Source organism: Macrobrachium nipponense, chromosome 27, assembly GCF_015104395.2.
Source record: "Macrobrachium nipponense isolate FS-2020 chromosome 27, ASM1510439v2, whole genome shotgun sequence".
Lineage (NCBI taxonomy): Eukaryota > Metazoa > Arthropoda > Malacostraca > Decapoda > Palaemonidae > Macrobrachium > Macrobrachium nipponense.
This window is the reverse complement of record NC_087216.1, coordinates 7,205,585-7,220,925: the sequence shown is the minus strand read 5'-3', so window position 1 is coordinate 7,220,925 and position 15,341 is coordinate 7,205,585. Positions and strand designations below refer to the sequence as shown.

The 15,341-nt window shown below is 37.6% G+C and overlaps 1 protein-coding gene across 1 annotated transcript; it reads left to right on the top strand.

Moving 5' to 3' along the window:
• The first annotated feature begins 885 nt into the window (after positions 1–885).
• Positions 886–9,995, top strand: LOC135200776 (insulin-like growth factor-binding protein-related protein 1). The gene is given in 4 exon segments (XM_064229416.1): positions 886–2,043; positions 4,825–4,945; positions 8,169–8,190; positions 8,193–9,995. Coding segments are annotated over 4 exon segments (429 nt in total). The 5' UTR covers positions 886–1,993; the 3' UTR covers positions 8,429–9,995.
• The last annotated feature ends 5,346 nt before the right edge of the window (positions 9,996–15,341 follow it).

Below are 15,341 nucleotides of genomic sequence, written 5' to 3'. Positions count from 1 at the left end.
GAAGTGTATGAGACAGAAAGTGTGCTACTTAACTGTTTCCTGTATTTCTGTCTAACGGAACAATTATAGTGTCCTTCTACGCGGTGTCCCTTACTGTGGACAGACACTGATAAGTTAATTTTCTTCTACGTTGTAAAAGGATATATGAAGAAACAAGCAAGTTTACCGGTAACTACATTTTTCATAAATATATATCATAATAATATAATGTATATAAATATAAATATTATATATATATATATTTATTTCATACATACATACATAACCTACAATACATACATACATACATTACATACATCCATACATAACATACATATATATATAAATATATTAATATTTTATTTTATATATTAATATATAATTTATATATATAATATAAATATAATATATATGTAACATACAATACATATATCTATATATCTATTATATAGATTATATAATATATATATAATATATGATAAATATATACACACATGATTTTGTTCATTTTATTGTACAGATATTTTTTACTTAACATAAACTGAAGACAATGGCAGCTGTTATGTTAATAAAAGGATGTCACAATTAATTAAGGTTGCAAGTCTGTCACTGGATTTTGTTCCTTGTTGTATTTATCGGACGTTTATAGGCGAATGCATAATAAGCAGCCTTATGCAAGGTCAGAGATAATTATATGCAAAGGGAGTTTAATTGTATGCATTGACGTTTAAATTTGCAATGCTCTAAATAAACATGACCTTTGTTCCCGTCTACTAGGCCGGAGAAGAAAACAACAAAAGAACAGGACGTTGTATGTGTGTGTGTGTGTGAATGTGTTAGTGTGTTTGTATGTGCGTGCGTGAGCGAGTGTGTGAAGCATGGTATAGGATGACAGAGGCGCCACTATCTATTAAGGAGACGAACGGCTGACACTGTAGCCGATTCAAGGCTGAATTCGAGGCGAGTTTAACTCATCCCAGTGACCTCTCGGTTGTTCAGAAGTCTCATTATGCTGTAAGGTTGGTATTTACAGCATTGTTGTGCGTCTTTCGTCCGCCCTTCGTGCCTACTTCGCCGCAGATGCCCGACTCGTCCGTTTGCGTCGCTGATAATCGGCCGCTGATTCGGCGCTGCTGCGGACGATGGATGGATACAGGAAAGAACCAGTGATGACCAATCACACCTCAGTCGCGGTGTGGCGTTTTAAGACGAAATTCAACGGCGAGAAACCGATGAAAATGTGAAGGAAAGAGGGAACAAGTAACAGTGAGCTAAACTGGAGCCTAAAGGAAAGATGTGTATTGTCGAGTCCAGCTGAACAATGGAGATGAAATTCTTTTCGAGGCCTTAGATCTCCGGAATACACAAGAAGGTAAAACGATGCCTAAGGTCAGGGGATTACTGGAGCTTGTTTGTTTTAATTATGCTACTTATGCGCAGTTTCGAATAAGTATGCGCGACGCACAAGAGGGCAGTTAACTGGGCAATGCCATGCCCCGAGTGCAAAGTTAAATAACTATCTGAGTAAGCGATGACTCTCAGTACAACGGAAAGCTGATAACCAGTGCATATGCACTATGACCTCATTGCATACGGATGACCAGCCTTAACTGATGTTCTTTACCAAATGAAAAATTGTTGCAGGACGCTGCTGTAGAAAAAAAAGGGGTCACATGACGTTTTAAATTTCTATAGATTCTGATCTCGTCGAACCAAAGACCGAAGCGCCACTGGTTTAGAAAGGTGCTCCGTGAACTGGGCATCTGCTTATTTCCCCTCTACACAAAGAAAAAGAAGCCAGAAACTATCTGGGCCCGGGTCGTTCTCTCCCCACCTACTGCTCCTCATCTTTCAACTACCAGAACCCCTTGTTGCCTCACTAGAGAGGGGAATTGTCACTGCAGAGCCGTAACCTCCCCCTCACCCTCTCGGTTCTCGGGTGGTGGTGCCTGTGGTTGGTGCGGCAGTCTCTGTAGCAGTGACAGTGGTGGTTTCTCCCCTTATCGTCGACACCATGAAGATCCTGCTCGTCTTCTTCTTCTTCTTCTTAGGTTATCTGGAAAGGTGAGCCACTGTGATGAACGTGACTTGAAAAGTTGCCTATGCGAAGATACGCCCGCTCTTTGGCAAAGAGCTGTCTGCTCTTTTTGGTTGTTTGTAAGCATGTGGGAAAGATGGCACCATTACTTTACGTTGTTTTAAAGCTTAAATTTGAGATAAAAAGTTGTCCAGATACGAAAGTACCCGTATGCTCTTAGGCTTACGGACCACTTTTGGCAATGAGTTTGGATATTGTCGATAACTATACCCCACCGCGCCATCTCTGCTGAAGTAATAATGGCTTCCACTTTACCAATTGAACTCTCGTACTCCCTACTAACCTCTTGGATGCATCTACCAATACCCACTGCTACCCTTTATCCATTAAATGCCCGAACTGCCTCAACTAACCCGCTGTTGGAAGTTAAACCAACCGAAGGCATCCTCGGGGTGTTCTGTCACGGTTTGCTTACTCTTTATAAATCTCGACAAGAATGGCCTTACTGCGTCCTTCATCGAAGTGTAATGAAATGGCTTCCAAACAACGAGAGAGAGAGAGAGAGAGAGAGAGAGAGAGAGAGAGAGAGAGAGAGAGAGAGAGAGAGAGAGAGGGTCTTAAGTACAATCAGAAGTTATTAAAAGATGACTTGCCAAACTGACAATACAAATTGATGGCGAAAGTTAGTGAGTTTCTTATAATGATTATAATTAATCCTTTCCTTCATAACTGTCTATTTAATTACATTTCATCTCTTTGTGATCATGAGCTAACAAGCATTTGTCTTCTGTCTCTAATGGAGTATATTGATACAGAAGGAACAGAAGAGTTATCCGTTTAGTCACTTTCGAATAAATCTATAAGATCGAACTCGCAGGATGTACACTTTGTCTTTTTCAAAGACGCCCGTGAGGCGAGCGCTATCAACTGCAGTTGTACCATCGTAATCAACCAAACGCAGCCTGGTCACGTGTGCCCCCATACATATGCCATCACTGATCCATTCATATGTCGAATGTCCTGAACAACATTCAATGAGCAGACTGTATGAACCTCGGCACCACCGAACGTACAACCAACAGGGCAAACAAACGTACAACAAAACTCCCCGTATGTCCTTTGGCAGAGCAGCGGTCACTTCGTTGATTGCTAATATAATCTGCGATTCATTTTGTCCAATAAGGCTTCGTATTCATCATGGTAATAGCATTTACTTCATTTTTTTTAAAAGTCAAAACCGAGATTTTTTTATGTGCACAAAGTCTTTTATCAAAAATCACATAACCTCTACTTATAGGTAAAACAAATATATCAAACATCTTACGCCAAAAAATTAATTCTTGAGAAGTTACAGAACTTAAGATGAAACAATATGGAATTTTCAGGAGATATCTTAAGGACAATTATTTCTTTAGGCGTAATGTTTATGCAAACTGATTAGTTAGTAGAGTGCATATTCCAGCTGCTTGTTTTATCAGTAACTGCAACTTCTAATAGCTTATTTTACCAACGATGCAATTTAACTTCCCGCTAACTTTATTAGCAATGTTCCCTATCGTGTTGATTGTACAGCTAACTTAACTAACAATGTCCCCTATAGTACAGATTGTACCGCTATACCCGCCTGCTAGCACTATTGTACTTAGAATGTACCTTGTATCTTCTTATTTTACCTAGATTCATCATTTGCACCTTATGAGCTGTCCATTCTACCTTTAATTCAATGGTGTTTTATCGTAATATACCATTTAACAGATACTATGCCAAAATTATTTTCACCACCTCATTTCACGGCGAAGGGCTTTCTGGCAGCTTACCGTACGAAAACATCACTGTCTTGCATTTCCTTTTTACCGAGAATGGAACTTGTCTCAGTTTATTAGAATGGGAATACAATGTAAGGACCTATTTTGCAAAGTTGAAGACTTTCGGCTGAATGTGAAAACAAAATGGCTCATTTTACTGTTAGGGCTCTTTTGAGTTGCCTGTTTTACCTAGCTGATAGCTTCTTGCTATTCATTTCGCAAAGCATGCGTCCTCTAACAACCTGCTTTAACAATAATGACCATCTAGAAATTTATTTTACAGAGAATGTAATTTAAAGTAACTTGATAAACTGAGACCGCAGTATCGTTATGATATTTGCAGTCTTTTGTTTATGTTTTCACGGTAATCCCCAACGGGCTTATACTAAACAAGCCGTTAAGGTGAATACATACCGGGTTAAAACCCTTGGGGTCACTAGCTAGGAAAGATTCAATATCTTTTACCATGACTACAACTTCCAGTTGGGTTTTATATCTTCTATTGCCAAGAATACTCCTTTCAACCGTTTGCTGAAAGGAATTACTCCATCAGCATATTACACCAAATATTTTCTAAGTTCGACGTCTTATTTTACCCAAAAGGCCCTTTCCCTTCCTTTGAATATAAAGAACGCACCTTTTCAGCTCAATTTACCAAGACTGTAACTTCACGCAACTCATTTTACCGAGAATTCAAGTACCTTATAATAACGAGGATTGTGCCATTTTTTTTTTCAGCCCCATAATAAACCTGTTTTCAAAAAATTATTATACTTATATAAAAGAGCGCCTTCCCGCAGCCTAGGATTATAAAGCCCCCGTCTTCATCTACACTGACACCTTTTCCTCTTCCACTTTTTCTTTCAGAGCCCCATAATAAATCTGTTTTCAAAAAATTATTTTACTTACATAAAAGAGCGCCTTCCCGCCGCAGCCTAGGATTATAGAGCCCCCCGTCATCAGCTACTCTGACATCTTTTCCTCTTCTGCTTTTTCTTTCAGAGTCTGGTCACTCTCGTGTCTACCTTGCCGGGAGATCACGTGCGAACTTCCCCCTCGGTTGTTCTCTTGCAACTGGGGATTGGCACTTGATATGTGCGGCTGCTGTTATGTCTGTGCTAAGGTAAGTGCCACGGATGGGTCTTTATAGCTCTAAAAAACTAATGAATATCTCCCGCGAGAGATAAAATGATACACACGCATATACACATAGGAATAATGTATAAATTATCAAATGCATTTCTCCGAATGGGGGCGAATTCAACAATAAAAAAGAAAACAAATAATAATCAATGCCTTATTCAACATTTAAACGCCGAATCAAAGACGAACCATACTGCAAAAAAACTATAATAACATTAGCCTCAATATATCTTACACCTACATTCCCCTAAATTAAATAACATCATCAAAATAAGACGAAGTATCCTATATTCCGTTCAGGACGTTACGAATGTTGATTCTGCTTAAATTCAAGGAAGTAACGAAAAGAAATAACTATAAAAAAAACCGTATTTCAGAACGATCCCCCAGCCCTTCTGTGGTAGTCTTTCTATGGGACTCTCTTGTAGACGTTGCTCTTTGTAGCTGGGGGGAGTCGTTAACAAATAAAGTAGTTCCTTTTGATTTATGTGCTCGTAGATATGGGTCACCAGACTGCTACAAAAGGCATTACTTCCATGAATGTCGACGGGTACATATCTGTTTAAGATGACATAGTAATTCTCTCTCTCTCTCTCTCTCTCTCTCTCTCTCTCTCTCTCGTTCCCTCTCTCCTTACTCTCTCTCTCGTCAGCTCTCTCTCTCTCTCTCTCTCTGTATGTGTGCGCGCGCGTGCGTGTGTGTTGACCCGCTCTACTTTCTTTGAAAACATTAACCTCGAAAGTACGTATAAATAACTGTACGTTTTTAATTATCTCCTTTCAAATACTTAACGACTTCGTAATTGCCACAAAAAAACCTACGGAATAATGGTTTGATGTATTCATATTTTTTTTTAACTCTCTCTGAACAAAATCCAATTCAATTTTTTGGAACCTACTTTGCAAGGCCATGACATTCTAGGTTTATTCTGTATATTTGCTCGTTTTAGTATCACCCTTTCAGATATGTTAATCCTTTCATCAAACACAGAAACTGTCTGGAAGTCATGTCAGTGAGCTCTATGGGAAGTAATCCTCCTCCTCCTCCTCCTACGCCAGCTCCCTCACAGACGGGGATGGCATTAACGAAACAGAAATCCTTTCTGTTGAATCCTATTATCCTTTCAGCAGATGGTGTGCCTAAGTAGAGGGAGCAAATTCAAACGTCCGTCTCCTCTTCCCCCTCCCTCCCTCCCTCCCTCGCTCTCTCCCTCTTCCTCCTCTTCCTTCTCATCCTCCTCCGGTGTCATAAATAATCGAGTAAAGCATAGTAATTCTTATGGAGCCACGATCATAGATCTTAATGTTCTTAATTTCCTCGCAGACGACGCAGGCCATTGACTCAGTCGAGCGGGAAGTTCAAGGCGTTGTTGAGTTCGCTTATTTCTTTCGCTGCTTTCGAGTTTGGTTGTTGCCGGTTGTAATAGGCCAGATCCTGTCTCTTATTTAGTTGGAACAAGAAACAACATATGCAACAAGAGTCCAACTGTGGCGCTTGCAACCTAAGTCGTTTGAGCCATTTGCGTCTTTATCTCTGGTACATAAAGAACGAACGCCTCTTTAATGTTATGGTTGCTACTTCATCTGCACCTTGTTCCGTATCTGTGGGGGTTTGGGGGGGAGGTTCTTGGGTTAAAACTGGTAATACAGCACAACCTTCCTGGTATTATGGTGTCAAAATCCCTTCTCCCAGGATGTCATAGCTTATGGTATAAATATATATATTGATGTTACAGGATGATGTATCTGATAGATTATTATTATTACATTCCATTTATAAAACTGAACAGGTATGGTACCCTTTCTGATCTTCCTATGGATTCCGATATCTAACGGGACCTGCAGCAACCCTATTACCAGGAATTATGTCCTATTATCAGATGACATGTCTTGCTGTTATCACCAACCATAACGATTGTCACCTATTACTAAGAATTACAACTTTCTTTTACCATATAATATTATGCTATCGTTCTGAATGATATCTTATTACCAGGCGACAAGTCATCATGTTGCCAGAAGTCATGTCATCCTATCAGCAGAAACTATGGCATCCTATCACAAGTTACATCATTTTACCTGAAAGTATGTCATCCTATATTAACAAGTATTTTAACAGCTTGTCACAAGGTGATATGTCATCATTTTACCTGGAATGATGCCATCCGATTACCAGGGTTCAAACCTTGTAATATCATGAAATAAAACATCACACATTACCTGGTATTAATTAAATTATAATACTATAAATTATTATAGTAAAGGAAGAACAAGGCGTGACCCGACCCGCAGCTTACTCGGAACGCGTACAAGATTTTTCCCTCACGCATAAGTTGTAAACATTATATTCCTAACTTTTAACGTAAATTAAAACGTGCTAAAATCTATGGTCTAATAGAACCTTGTTTCACTAATGAAAATTAAAATAAATACGTTATATTTTATTAGAAATAATTTTTTTTTTACTGTTTAACATGCACATTATTTTTTTTTACATTTTCATTCTACCTTTTTCAGACCTTTTTATATTCTTCCATAGATGTTTCCTATCCCCCAACAAGAACACCAACAGCAACAAAGTAGTTTGTAGGCTTACTCCCTGAATAAGCAAAAATGGCAATTTTTTTTTTTACCTCTCCTACGTAAATTGTGATGCAAATCCGGAGAAATTACAACACATTACTTCAATGGTCCCTGTGGGCTTGTTCCTTTATAATATGTTTCATCTTCTTAATCTGGTCTGCTTCCTGCATGTGAAGAGTACAGCAACAATTTAACATATTTACCAGATTTCTGGTCTTGACCATTTGACCTGTTAGGACTGATTACGTCAAAGCCTGTTGAATGATTAGATAGCTTTTTGTGACTGAAATTCTTTACGTTTCACATGTAGTCTATAGGTGTGTGAAGCAACTAGAATCGTGGAGGCTCTCTTCACAAGAGGTTCAACATCCACGAATATGCATTTAAGTAAAAATGTAGCGGTCACCACTACCTATTTTTTTTGGAGACAACCCTATTACGAGAATTTGTGGCAGTGGCTGTGGTGTTTTTTCTCCAAAGCCATAACCTGTTGAAAGAAACAGCGCAGTATATATGTATGTATGTATGTGTGTGTGTGTTTTTTTTTTTATTTTTTTTTTTGAGAGAGAGAGAGAAGAGCACCTTTACTCACTGGTTGACACAACTCTTTGTCTTTTCCAGGGCGAAAGTGAGAAATGCGGTGGCAGTGGGCATGGCATGGGCGCTGTGGAAGAGGGCTGTACTGCCGTGTGGCGCCCACGCCCGCCACCCACGCGCGTCCCCACACGGTCTACGACAACCCTGGAATGTGCGTCAGATCCAACGACACCATCGGAGACAAGATCTCGAATCTCCTCAACTGGATTTCCTCTCTCTTCGGAACGCCGTCACGGGCGTCTAGCATAAAGCAAGAGTCATCAAGAGCGTCATTATCGTGCTAGCATAACAAGGCAAAGAGCGCAGAGACAGCCGCAATGCCAGAAGTCGGTTTGCGCCCCTACACTCTGCCATTATATTTATATAGTAGAGCTATCGACAAGACCGCGAATGGAAAAAGGGAAAATGTAATCATGCGCAGTGTCATAATTGCCGTTGTGATGCATCAGTTTAGTGAAGAACTAAATATTGTGTCGGAGAAGGTGTTTAAAGTCGACTGAAAGAGGCCTATGCAAAACGTCCTCTCATATATTTTTTTCAATGATATACTGACGAGCAAGATGTGCAAAGAACACTAATTGATAAAAATACAAGAAATAAACTGTATCCAGACCGTTCTAACATCGAAATGGGACTACAAAGCTGAATGTAGAAAAAATAACCAACATTACCTGAAGCATTCACGGCTTTGCATAGAGTTTTTAATTTACGGGAAACTTCCTCTGATGAGGCGCAAGCAAAATAATTGCGCTGTTCCTTAAAGGTAAAAATAAAAGTGTTTTAAATAAACCAAGTTTTATGCTCAGCAACTAGTCATTCGGGGTCAGTGCAAAACTGAATCTGTCTAGACAAGTGGAAATACGCTCATTTGATGGCCAGTTTAACCATTAAGCTGACGATGGAACTGTCACCAAAATCTTCAAAACACGTTGTCCTTGCTTCTTTGTTCAGCAACATACAGCTAACAATGAGACTTAATTTAGTGGACGCCCTTTTTTCTAAGCTTATATTATCGCGAGACCTAAAGAACTCTTCCAGGATGGGCAATTATTGTTATGAGACCGATGCCGTAATCTACAAGGCTTTTAGTAGCTGATTAACTACGTAATTAAGCGCTTTGCTACGTTTTACGTAATCAATATTCAATATACTTTTATCATCAGTGACAGCAAGAGGAAACAATGTTGTCTTTGCCACCGTCATAATGTGATTAATTGCGGTAAATTTTTTTCATTATTGTTAACATAACTACTATACCTTAGAATTTCCTTTTATTATTAGTACTTTACTAGCATTAGTCATATCATTATTAATTATCGTTAGTAATTATATTCAGTTTTTATCATGTTTTTGCATCTTAATCGCATTATATATAAATATATCACATATATCATTAAATTACATACCCATAGCCATATCATTATTTTTTACGGTATATCTCTTTTCTGCCTTCTTCCACTAACACCACACCGTTCAAGTTTTCATATTTAGCGTTTTAAAACAATTTTGGGAGGGGATTATTTTTGCTTTTCATATTTCAAGACAGACAATATTTCTCGGCGTCACATTTAAGCTTAGACTACAATAATTTTAGTGGCACATCTGAGGACAGATTATTTTCAATGAATTATTCCCGAAAATACCACAAAAGAAATATTGATTTTTTTTTCAAGATGGGCATTTTCAAAATTAAAGAACTGCTTGAACAGCTCACTTCGCATTGGCTGTGTTACCAATGAAAAGATACCAATGAAAAGATACCCTTTGCTCCTCTTTATCTTAGTTTTTCATTTTTTTTACTTATTTCACATATTACGTATGGATTTTATGTAAATAAATGGGGAATACTCAGCTTTGATTTTTCATATCCATTAGGAAAACTGAACATACGGTGCTTGTTATAAAAATAATTAATTCTGATATACTCTGTTTCACATTCAGGTGTAGCGAAGCACGAACAATAACTTTGATCACATCGAAAATGTGAAATGTCAGTTACCTAAACATTATCTCAATTATTTCCATATATAAACCAGGTTAATATACTGGGCACCTTGTTGTACGTGCTGCCCTGTGCTGGTACAGACGGCACTAGCCACCTGCTGTAATACTAGGCGTCCCAACCTAGAGGGGAAGAGGGTTGACTCAGCAGGAGATGATGGTGAATCACTACTACATCCATACAAGTTTTCTGCCTGCTGTTGTTAGCGTCAATTGATCTGACAACGCTGTCAGACCCCAGATGGAAGGCATCCTCTTCTCACAGAAGGTTATGGTATGTTTGAAATTTTCGGCCTGGAGGACTACACGATCGTCGAAATTCAAAGAGGCGTCTTTCTGTCATGGCTACGACGCAAAGTTATTCTCTTAAGGAAGCGAGACACTTGCTCATTCGGAATGTTTCAATGTCTCCAGTGAGCGTAGCTCCTTCGAGGGTCAGTGTGACAGTTGTGATCGGAGAAATCTTTCGTGGGGAGAGGTTAGGGCTACAGTTCACACTGGAGAAGAGGAAGTTGACAATTATTTTCTCACAAGAGCAACTCCAGATAGGAAATTTTCTTCTTGAAGGTAACCTTATGGAAACATGATTTCACCAAGGTGATGAGAATTTCACAGGATTTCCTCACACAAATAAAAAGTCAATGTATTCCCTACCTACCTAGGCAACAAAGATGGCGATACTACCTATATATTCCAAACCCATACACGAAAGAGATCCATGTGCGTCACTACTGTATGTAGCAAAGGGAACCCAGTGAGCGCTAAATGAACAGAATGAACCTTTTTCTCAATACGTCCAAAATCACAGAAGGCTATTTATTGACTGGTACATTCCTCCAGTTCAGAACACTTGCCATAAAATTACTAAAACGCGTGGGTGTTGTTACAATGGAGGTGCAGCGCATGAAAGTGATGCAGACAGAACCCTTTGAAGACTTCCTTGTGGGCCACGTGTCTCACATCTAGATATGGAGGAGTGTGCTTCAACCTTCCTTGGCAATATGTCAGGCTGTCTTCAGCCTTGTATAGCCCAGGTGGTCTTGCAATCAAATAGAAACACTTTCTATTACAACTTTTCAACAACCAAACTCTATCTCACTCAAGCAATCTCCAAATCAACACGTTAACTAAAAATACAAGGACTATCCTTTCTTTAACGCTGCCATTTTCAACCATTCCAGTCAGAATCGCTTTGATCTTCCTACCTTTCCCTTTGCCTCCCTAAGAGCCAAAATATCCTGTTTTCTATCTAAAAAAAAATTGTCTATATCATATCTGAACCAAATCCAAGTACATTCACTATTCCAGAAAGTCTTTTTTTCAACTCTTGTCTCTCACAGCAACCAGAATGTTACAGTTTTTTTATTTCTGGAATCCTTCTGGGATTAAAGTGACTTTCATTGGACTCACAAGAAAAAAAAAAAGTCATTGGCCATTCAGAGGGCATCTCCAAATTATTTCCTATAAACCCTTTTACTTATACATTCAAATACTAGTGTACCTTTACTGAGAAAAACGATGGTAATGAAAGAGGGTCATGACACAAAATGTCACTCTACGGACGTGACATACCCTACGGACGTTACATACCCTACAGACGTTACATACCCTACGGACGTTATATACCCTACGGACGTGACATACCCTACGGACGTGACATGTCAATCTGAAGCCGGACCAGGTGCCTTCATTCTGCAAACTTGAGCAGGGTCTCTGGCTCGACGACAGCGAATCTAAACGTGAGTTTATAAACCGTAGAATGCTTTGGTACAAAAACTTCGTGGATACACATTGAAAGTTTATATGGTAGGAGTATTACAATATACACACATCTCTCTCACACACATATATATATGTATACATATATGTATGTATAATATATACGTATGTGTATGTATATATATATATATATTATATATATAATATATATATATATATAGATATAGATATAGATATATATATACAAATTATATATATATATATATATATATATATATATATATATATAATGTAATTTAACCCATGTATCATTACAAATTTTAAAATTTGATTCGCGTGTTTGCAGTCATTTTAGAAAACGAAAAATAAATTACCACTTGCCACGACTAACTAAAAGGATTAGTGGTGACATTTCACACCTCTATAAAAATGAATACAAGTCGAAAATGTAACCAATTCTCTATAAAAAACAAAATTATGACGTTCACATCGGAGGTCAAAGACGAGCAAACCGCGCTCCTGTATGACCTCATACAACTTCGTCCCACGTTATAAAACCACTTGAACACTACGGGACCACTTACACCGGTTACAGATGATTTTTTATTTTTATTTTCTGGGCTTTCACAAGTACTGGCTTGCCTCTAGGTCTTCTCCAGGGGTAACAACCCGTGATAAGCATCAGGCCAGCTCAATCCACAACAACAACATGCCAAAGCATCTCCTAATATAGAACCTTGTTGCTTTCAAACCTGATTGAGATCTTCACCGGTGGGTCAGGCAGGATGTTGCTGCGATATTCTTCCTGCAAGCAGAGAAACTTCGGCAAGCAGCTGGTATCAAGCAGGAGCCCCTCAGTGGCGTGATCGGTATGGTCTTGCCCTGCCACCTCAGTGGGCGCGAGTTCGATCCTCGGGCATTCCACCGAGGGGATTAGAGATGTGTATTTCTGGTGATAGAAGTTCACTCTCGACGTTGTTCGGAAGTCACGTAAAGCCGTTGGTCCCGTTGCTGAGTAACCACCGGTTCCATGCAACGTAAAAACACCAAACAAACAGACAAGGTATCAAGCACGAAAAAATGTTGGTGGAATGACAATACAGGAATATTATATACCTAGATTTGGGAAGAAAATATTTGATTATGATTCGCGTGAAAATAATTGCAAACGCTGTAGCGGTAATCATGTTCTATTAGGGACATTTGAGGCATTCAGTGAAGTTATGCATTAAACAATCCAGCTCTGAATTCGGCTATATAACATGATGGGAAAACCGTTAGGAAAAGAGGAATTCCCAATCAAGACAAAACATTCTATAATGGATAAACATTCCTTTCTCCTGAATAATTCAGACCTCTTGATACATTCATCTGTAGGAGTTATATCATCGACATTTTTCTTGCCAGATAAACTAACACAGATTAATGTATTTCGATTAGTATAGTTTTATCATGACTTATTCACTGCTGTAACAATTATTTTTCTTATCTTCAATGCAAAAATAGTTCATATGAATTCAATATACATATTCCGTTCATTTTCTGTAAAAATCATTGGTCATGAAGGAATTTTTAGGCAAGGTGTTAGGGAAACCATGGCCTGGTTTGACCTACATCTTAGCAATCGTTATATGACCCAAATGAGAGACCTAGATATTTCCAGGGTATCTGGACGTTAACCGCACTTCCCTCAGTATTAATGAATGGGTTTACAGACATTTTTTTCTACTTTATGTATTAAGATTTACCTAGACATCTTATGGTAGTATTGTTTACATAATCATACATACATACATACATACATACATACATACATACATACTACTACATACTATATATATATATATATATATAATATATATTATATATATACGTATATACACATATATGCATAATTGTATATATTTATATTATTAATATATATATATATATCATATATAATAATATATATATACATATATAACTAATAATAAATATAAAATATTATTATATAATTAATATAATATATATATAATATATATATACATATATAAATATAATTATAATATATATATATATTATATATATATATATATATATACTTAATATAATATATATATATATATATATATATATATATACACTTGCATGATTGTATGTATATGTTTTGAGTCCTCAGAAAAAAAACACAGGAATTGGCAAAGCAAAATAAAAAGTAATAGCCATATTTGTCATGTATTAGTCATTCAAGCATACTACAATGTCGCTGACAGTGTGTGCAAATTCTTTCTAAAGAGCGGAAGAAATTTCAGAGTATAAGAACTACGAACTAAAACGAAAATTTTACAAACTAAACGTTTGCCTTCCTTACTGAAAGCAAACCGCTATTTGTACTTATGCCAAATATAGTGGTCTCTGCAGAAAACTGATCATCACCGTTTGAATCAATGGGGATGGAGGCATCAAGAAACGTCTTATTTATGATTCGGCCAAGCGGATAATATATATACTTTACACACACACACACACACACACACACACACACACACACACACACACACATATATATATATATATATATATATATATATATATATATATATATATATATATATATTCTGTTAGGTTTAATGTGCTATTTCCTTTACTGGGCTTAGCTTGCCTTTCAACTCCGAACTATATATATATATATATATATATATATATATATATATATATATATATATATATATATATATATATTATATATATATATAAATACTTTATTCACTTCGACTTGTTTTCGTTTGGTTCACAGATTAACCGGTTCACAAAATTAAAAACCTGTTAGATCCAGTTTGCATTTATTTAAGCCGAAAGGTGTTGCAAAGAATAAAAAAAAAAATAAATAAGCAGAAGCAATAACCTATTTCGCGCCCATCATATCAACTCATTCAGAGAGAGAATGGACCTTTCCTTTTGGAAGGCATACATTAATGTCATATGGGGTCATTAATGCCACTCTTTCCCGACCGGCTCTATCTGGTTTGGGGGTTAAAGCAGGTACATGACGGCTCAGGCGTTCTAAAGGCAACGTTCTCACTCATCTATTTTTCGGCGCCCTTCATCATTAATCATTATTATAGTCGCCAAACTTCACACCACGTTGGTAACAGAACTGAAACCGGGCAAGTTTAGAAGATTTTGGCGGCAAGGTGCTGCTTCACAACTCTTTACATACAGAAGATGCTTTCATATTGAAGGTTACTCTTGGGATGCGACCTTACGTAAAATGTTCCAAAGCAATTTTCTCTTGCGTTCGATTTGTTTAGATCAGTATCATTTCCTTTCTTGCAAGGGTTCATGGGGCGTTCATTGCAACACCATGACACGTCACTTGAAGAGGTTGCTACATTCACTTTACACGTTTAAGCTCCTATGTAAACATCAACACTTCCATTTCTGAGAAAAGATTCTTGGAAATCCCGTAGAAATACCCCAAGATGGAATTCTCCTACA